At 50.2% G+C, this 8,387-nt stretch overlaps 1 protein-coding gene across 1 annotated transcript in view; it reads left to right on the plus strand.

The window, feature by feature from the left end:
* LOC117420572 (dual specificity testis-specific protein kinase 2-like) overlaps positions 1–7,998 on the plus strand; it is a gene marked incomplete in the record, with an annotated part of 56,940 nt that extends 48,942 nt beyond the window's left edge. The window contains 6 exon segments of the mRNA XM_059024016.1: positions 115–186; positions 1,486–1,569; positions 3,736–3,822; positions 4,270–4,516; positions 4,842–5,080; positions 5,082–7,998. Of these exon segments, the coding sequence (XP_058879999.1) occupies positions 115–186; positions 1,486–1,569; positions 3,736–3,822; positions 4,270–4,516; positions 4,842–5,080; positions 5,082–5,828 (1,476 nt within the window).
* Positions 7,999–8,387: the final 389 nt, after the last annotated feature.

Consider the following 8,387-nt stretch of genomic DNA (forward strand, 5'->3'; position numbering starts at 1 on the left):
TGTTTAATAAACTTGTAGTAAAACCAGGATTAGATTACACTGCTATGCAATGGGAGTCTGATTTCCATCCCTGGTATTGTCTTGTTTCCCTGCAGTGATGGAGGAGTGAAACAGCCCCTGGCAGTGGTGGGCTCCCCCTACTGGATGGCTCCAGAAGTGCTAAGAGGAGAGCTCTACAATGAGAAGGTACCATGAGACGGGGCTCGGGAATGGGGTTTGGAACACCCTAACCGGGACGTTACTTGTGTACCAGCTGAGAGACACATGATGATGTTGTTGTTGTTGTTGTTGTTGTTGTTGTTGTTTCTGTAGGGAAATAAATCCGACACTTTTTTTTTTTTAAATCAAAAATACTTTATATGTATAAAAGAAAATAATGTTAATACAATCATATAAACATAAGATACAAGCAAGCAAAGACGTTTGTATCATAACACAGACCTCTGTGGAGTCAAATCAAAGAATTGACTGACGATTCAAACAAAAACATTACATTAAATACTATCAATATATTAGCATTTCCACCCCATTTCTTACACGCTCTTCCAATCAGTATGGATCCACCCTGCTATCACACACCTTCAACACACCTCCTGGGAAGGGGGGGGGGGGAAACTCACCCAAATCTATCACATTCTATAGTACGTCAGATTTAAGCATTTTAACCTAATCTGTTAGAAACTGTTTCAAACGAGTCCTTTGTGGTGGTCTGTTTTCACACTGTGTCTCCACTCCTCCACACATCTTGATTAGACACCTGCTAACTTTTGCGCTCTGCCCAGACGCCAAGATACGAGAGACTGCAGATGCCTTGCTTAGCTAGTTACATGTGCTTTTTAAGCTGTATCAAAATATTAAAATAAAACTTAAATATAGAAGTGAAAAAAATTATAATAAAGTATATAATTAATACTTCATGCAGAATGTCATCTCCTACAATCCCAACTTCATGTAAAGTAATAAAAGTATCATTTTTAAAATAGCTTGATTGGCTGCTAACACTTCAATGCCGTATGGTTAAAAGAATACCACCAAAGGTTCAGATCGTTGCGTATTGTCTGTTGTAACGCTTCTTGCCATCTTGGCAGGACCCCCTTGGAAAGGAGCTGTCTCTCCAATGTTCTCCTGAATGCACACAAGTGGGGGTTGAGCGCTGATGTACCTGCACTCCTGTAAATGACCTGGAGCTGCTCTACGATGCACACCCTGCTATATCACCCATTGCTCTACTTGTTTAGATATTTATTTAGGGTTAGTATGATGACATTATATTACAATTAATCTAGGAACATGTGTCAAATCCTGTACAAAGCTAAAAAATACACTGTCATAATGGGTAATAAGTACGTGTACATGTGGTATAAACAGAAATGGTGCTCAAGTTATTAATATCATGTGTTATTGATTATGTTAGTGCTGCTCATCAGGGCTGCCTCCTGGCCTCTGTCTCATCGTCACTGACCCGCTGTCCTTGTTGTTTCTCAGGCTGACCTCTTTGCCTACGGGATCATCCTGTGTGAGATCATCGCCCGGATACAGGCGGACCCGGATTTCCTGCCGCGCACTGAGGTACGAGTTTAAGGTTCTCACTGGGCTGAGGTGCAGTGGGTTACAGGACGGTGAAGGTCTGTGTCACAGTTTCAGGGTTTTCACTGGGTTGGGGTGCAGTGCTGGGTCATGATATATTATCGGGTTACAGGACGGTGAAGGTCTGTGTCACAGGTTCGGTGTTCTCACTGGGCTGGGTGTGATATCAGGTTACAGGACGGTAAAGGTCTGTGTCACAGGTTCGGGGTTCTGACTGGGTTGGGGTGCAGTGCTGTGTCATGATATATTATCGGGTTACAGGACGGTGAAGGTCTGTGTCACAGGTTCGGGGTTCTCACTGGGCTGGGTGTGATATCGGGTTACAGGACGGTGAAGGTCTGTGTAACAGGTTCAGGGTTCTCACTGGGCTGGGTGTGATATCGGGTTACAGGACGGTGAAGGTCTGTGTAACAGGTTCAGGGTTCTCACTGGGGTGCAGTGCTGGGTGTGATATCAGGTTACAGGACGGTGAAGGTCTGTGTCACAGGTTCGGGGTTCTCACTGGGCTGGGTGTGATATCGGGTTACAGGACGGTGAAGGTCTGTGTAACAGGTTCAGGGTTCTCACTGGGGTGCAGTGCTGGGTGTGATATCGGGTTACAGGACGGTGAAGGTCTGTGTCACAGGTTCGGGGTTCTCACTGGGCTGGGTGTGATATCGGGTTACAGGACGGTGAAGGTCTGTGTAACAGGTTCAGGGTTCTCACTGGGCTGGGTGTGATATCGGGTTACAGGATGGTGAAGGTCTGTGTAACAGGTTCAGGGTTCTCACTGGGCTGGGTGTGATATCGGGTTACAGGATGGTGAAGGTCTGTGTAACAGGTTCAGGGTTCTCACTGGGCTGGGTGTGATATCGGGTTACAGGACGGTGAAGGTCTGTGTAACAGGTTCAGGGTTCTCACTGGGCTGGGTGTGATATCGGGTTACAGGATGGTGAAGGTCTGTGTAACAGGTTCAGGGTTCTCACTGGGCTGGGTGTGATATCGGGTTACAGGATGGTGAAGGTCTGTGTAACAGGTTCAGGGTTCTCACTGGGGTGCAGTGCTGGGTGTGATATCGGGTTACAGGACAGTGAAGGTCTGTGTAACAGGTTCAGGGTTCTCACTGGGCTGGGTGTGATATCGGGTTACAGGACGGTGAAGGTCTGTGTAACAGGTTCAGGGTTCTCACTGGGGTGCAGTGCTGGGTGTGATATCGGGTAAACAGGACGGTGAAGGTCTGTGTCACAGGTTCGGGGTTCTCACTGGGCTGGGTGTGATATCGGGTTACAGGACGGTGAAGGTCTGTGTCACAGGTTCTGGGTTCTCACTGGGGTGCAGTGCTGGGGTGTGATATCGGGTAAACAGGACGGTGAAGGTCTGTGTCACAGGTTCGGGGTTCTCACTGGACTGGGTGTGATATATTATCGGGTTACCTCCCCACAATCACAATGGCCACACAGGCGCCTGTCTCCTGGTCTCCAGGTCTGCCTGTGTCGGCCAGTTTCTACCTCAAGATGGTGGTCGCTCGTCCTGTATTTTTGGATGGTGGTCGCTCAGTCTGTATTTTTGGATGGTGCTCGCTCAGTCTGTATTTTTTGGATGGTGCTCGCTCAGCCTGTATTTTTGAATGGTGGTCGCTCAGCCTGTATTTTTGTATGGTGCTCGCGCAGTCTGTATTTTTGTATGGAGGTCGCTCAGCCTGTATTTTTGTATGGTGGTCGCTCAGCCTGTATTTTCTATTGCAGTCGCTCAGTCTGTATTTTGTCAGGGGCTGTCTCGGTTTGGAATCTTTTATTTGATCTGTTTTATAACCGTTATCGTTTGGAACAGAGTTAGGCATGGAGAATTTGAATTTGGGGTTGTGCTCAGGGTTTATTTCACCATAATGAACTCCCTACTAGTTGTTCTCTTCCCTGCATATTAATAAAACTGCTCTTATAAAAGTTTACCAGGGTATTTCTGCATGATAGTTTTGCAGTTCGATCAATTTCTGGTTTTACTATGAGTTTTAATAAGGTCACATCTGAACTTGTTACCTTGCCACTGGGGCTAATGAAGCATGTATTAAACTGGAATGGGTGAAACTACTATGCAGTACTTAGTCTTATTTCATGTTTTAAAGTTCTGTAAGAGTGACCTGTCCCATCTCGCCCCTCTGATCTGTTGCAGGACTTTGGTCTGGATACACAGGCTTTCCAGCACATGGTGGGAGACTGCCCGGCTGCCTACCTCCAGCTCGCTGTGTCCTGCTGCAATGTAAGAGCCATCCACCTGTAAGAGTCTTCCATGAGGCTCCTGTACCTGCAGCCATCACAATCCTACACACACTCTCTCAACCCTCCTGTATCTTGACGATACACGAGCGTGTGGAAACGTGGTGCACAGCTATCTCTTTACATGCTGCTTTTGTTTTTAAATGGAATAAGTTTTAATAAGTAATTAGCAGTGGTCATGTTCTTATAAGTAGAAGTTATATGATGAGTGTGCAACCAAGACATCTCTACAAGGTCTACTATCAAGCTACAAGCCTTTGACAACAGCGATAAAAGTATTTTGATTTTTTATTGAGACTTTGTTAAAAAAATATATATATGTGTGTGTAATATATATATATATATATATATATATATATATATATATATATATAATTCTCTCTCTATTTGTGATTCCCTTGTCCCTCTCCCACTCTTCTTACTTGCTGAGTCCTCTCCCCTTTTTCTCCCTTTCTCCTCACTCCCCTCTCCCCTTCTCTGTCTCTCCTCTCTTCAATCTCTCTCTCGCCCTCCCCTCTCCCTCTCCCCTCTCAGATGTCCCCCTGAGCAGAGGCCTTCGTTCTCAGAGATCGCTCAGCAGCTGGAGAGGGTCCTGGAGGCCCAGGAGGAGGAGGAGGAGGAGGAGAGGAGTGAGACACAAAGAGCAAGGAGCCAAGGGAAGAGCTGGGAGCTGAGAGGTGAGTCAACATGCTGTAGATATACTGTACTGTACATAGGGCAGCAGTGTGGCGTAGTGGTTAGGGCTCTGGACTCTTGACCGGAGGGTTGTGGGTTCAATCCCTGGTATGGGACACTGCTGCTGTACCCTTGAGCAAGGTACTTTGCCTAAATTGCTCCTGTAAAAACCCAACTGTATAAATGGGTAATTGTATGTAAAATAATGTGATATCTTGTAACAATTGTAAGTCGCCCTGGATAAGGGCGTCTGCTAAGAAATAAATAATAATAATAATAATAATAATGTTCTCCCATGTCCCTAATGCCTTGCTTTTCCCCTCACAGATGGCACACAGGACCCCTGCAGTCCTGCTCGGAGACACTCGCTGTGTCTGCACCTCCCCCGAGACCAGCACCTGTTCCGCAGCCAGTCCGACATGCTCCCTCCCAAAATTCCACACTTCGAGGGGCTGGCTGGGGCGTCAGCCCGGGTCAACCCCTTCTCCCTGCGAGAGGACCTCAAAGGGGGCAAGATCAAGCTGTTCGACACGCCCAGCAAGTCCGTTATCTCCCTGACCTTTGCACCTGCCGCAGCCCCCCGACTCCTACCCAGCGACCCCGTCCGTGACCCCCAACACACTGCTCGACCTCCGATGCAGCATTGCAGGGCCTGAAGCGGCCCGGAGATGCAGGTCTCTACCGAACTCTCCCGAGCTGCCTCGCAAAGCCAGCTGGAAGCAGGAGGACTTCAAAGACCTGGGGATCTCGAGGGAACGGGATCTGGAAATCGCTCGCTATCTGGAATTCACACAGGAGGGAGATGTGGAAATGGTACACAATCTCGAAATCGTAGACCTCGAGTTCGGAGACAAGCAGATGGAACCAATGGACTGCTCAAGCAGCCCAGACATACAAGAGGGGTCCTTATTCCTGGACGAACTGGTGCAGCCCTTCCTGAACAGCTGCCTGGTGACCCCTCCCTCTCCGCGCTCCAGCGGCTGGCAGTCTGGCGTCCCCAATGACAACAACTACACTGTGGTGGTGAGCCGGCCTGTGGGCTGGGACCAAGGCTTCCACACAGACGGCTCCTTCTCATTCAATGCCTCCAGCTGTACCCTGGAGCAGGACGATGTAATTTCCTGTCCGGGCTGCTGCCTGGCAGGGCTGAGGTTCCCCTCCCTGTGTCTGAGACCTTCGCGCAGGAACCCTCCCCCCTACAAGAACCTGAACGTGGAGGCGCGAGGGCTGCTGTGCCGGGGGAAGCCCTTGAACACAGGGCATGTAAGCAGGAAGACCGAGTCCAGTTTGACCATCCCCGAGGCACAGACGTAGTCGTGGTGCAGAGCCCCGTCTGACCATCCCCGAGGCACAGACATGGTCGTGGTGCAGAGCCAGGTCTGACCATCCCCGAGGCACAGACATGGTCGTGGTGCAGAGCCAGGTCTGACCATCCCTGAGGCACAGAGCCCGGTCTGACCATCCCCGAGGCACAGACACAGTCGTGGTGCAGAGCCCGGTCTGACCATCCCCGAGGCACAGACACGGTCGTGGTGCAGAGCCCGGTCTGACCATCCCCGAGGCACAGACACGGTCGTGGTGCAGAGCCCGGTCTGACCATCCCCGAGGCACAGACACGGTCGTGGTGCAGAGCCCGGTCTGACCATCCCCGAGGCACAGACACGGTCGTGGTGCAAAGCCCGGTCTGACCATCCCCGAGGCACAGACACAGTCGTGGTGCAGAGCCCGGTCTGACCATCCCTGAGGCACAGAGCCCGGTCTGACCATCCCCGAGGCACAGACATGGTCGTGGTGCAGAGCCCGGTCTGACCATCCCTGTGGCACAGAGCCCGGTCTGACCATCCCCGAGGCACAGACACGGTCGTGGTGCAGAGCCCCGTCTGAACATTCGCGAGGCACAGACATGGTCGTGGTGCAGAACCAGATCTGACCATCCACGAGGCACAGACAGGGTCGTGTTGCAGAGCCCGGTCTGACCATCCCCGAGGTACAGACACGGTCGTGGTGCAGAGCCCAGTCTGACCATCCCCAAGGCACAGACATGGTCGTGGTGCAAAGCCCAGTCTGACCATCCCCGAGGCACAGACACGGTCGTGGTGCAGAGCCCGGTCTGACCATCCCTGTGGCACAGAGCCCGGTCTGACCATCCCCGAGGCACAGACATGGTCGTGGTGCAGAGCCCGGTCTGACCATCCCCGAGGCACAGAGCCAGGTCTGACCATCCCCAAGGCACAGACATGGTCGTGGTGCAGAGCTCGGTCTGACCATTCCCGAGGCACAGACACGGTCGTGGTGCAAAGCCTGGTCTTGACCATCCCCGAGGCACAGACACAGTCGTGGTGCAGAGCCCGGTCTGACCATCCCTGAGGCACAGAGCCCGGTCTGACCATCCCGAGGCACAGACATGGTCGTGGTGCAGAGCCCGGTCTGACCATCCCTGTGGCACAGAGCCCGGTCTGACCATCCCCGAGGCACAGACACGGTCGTGGTGCAGAGCCCCGTCTGAACATTCGCGAGGCACAGACATGGTCGTGGTGCAGAACCAGATCTGACCATCCACGAGGCACAGACAGGGTCGTGTTGCAGAGCCCGGTCTGACCATCTCCAAGGCACAGGCATGGACACGGTGCAGAGCCTGGTCTGACCATCCCCGAGGCACAGAGCCCGGTCTGACCATCCCCGAGGCACAGAGCCCGGTCTGACCATCCCCGAGGCACAGACATGGTTGTGGTACAAAGACTGGGAAACACAAAGGCACTTTGTTATTAATGTTGATATAATTATTATTATTATGATTTATAATTATTATTGTTGTGTTGTGTGTTTTTTTTTTTGGAAGGTTTATTATTTGCTGGGTCATTCTTCGTTTGTCTCCTGTTCTAGACTGACTCATTTGCTCTAAGTGTTTTGTTTTTTTCATGCATTGGCTAACACAGTGTCAATTTGATAAGAAGTGGCTGCTTTGCACTGCTACTGTGGAAACGGCGCGTACCCCAGTACTGGACCACCCCATGATAAGAGGCTGAAACAGGTTACCAGGGAGTGCCTTCCAGACAACTGAGGCATGTCACAGCCTGAGGAGCTGTGCTTTGTTTTGGGATTGTTGATGCCTCCACCTAGCAATCTCACAGTAATGTGCAGTTCTGTATTGTTGATGCCTCCACCAAGCAATCTCACAGTAATGTGCAGTTCTGTATTGTTGATGCCTCCACCTAGCAATCTCACAGTAATGTGCAGTTCTGTATTGTTGATGCCTCCACCTAGCAATCTCACAGTAATGTGCAGTTCTGTCCCAATAAAAGAAATGAATACATTGTGACAGAGCGGGGCCTCTGCCCACTGCCCTGCCGCAGCTGTATTGCTGGCTTGTATTGCTGGCATGTACAGAAAACACAGCACTGCAGTCAGTGAGAGCAACAGTCTTCTGTATGTACAGAAAACACAGCATTGCAGTGAGAGCAACAGTCTGCTGTATGTACAGACCCCCCCCCCCCCCCCCCCCCCCCACACACACACACACCAGTGCGGCATTCCTGTAATTTAGTTCCTGGCACTGATATAAAATGCTTATCTGGTAAAACAAATAAAAAAGGATGGGAACTCTAAAAAGATGCACTTTTTATACTGAAGATGATGGTATACTTTTTAAAAGTCCAAGCATGTTGAATTATTTCCCCGCAGAGTGTTTCTGTTTTATTTTAAATGTTTGTATTGAATTTCTGTTTTCCTTGTATTCTGAGCAGTCCACTGGTTTAAGATGTACAGATGAGAAGAGACAGTTCATGCTCTAAGCTCTGGTGTTTAGTGGCCGTCCAGAAACCGACCAGCAATTTTGATAGACAAGACAGGCAAGGAGATATAGTGTGTCCTGTA

Source organism: Acipenser ruthenus, chromosome 1 (assembly GCF_902713425.1).
Source record: "Acipenser ruthenus chromosome 1, fAciRut3.2 maternal haplotype, whole genome shotgun sequence".
NCBI lineage: Eukaryota > Metazoa > Chordata > Actinopteri > Acipenseriformes > Acipenseridae > Acipenser > Acipenser ruthenus.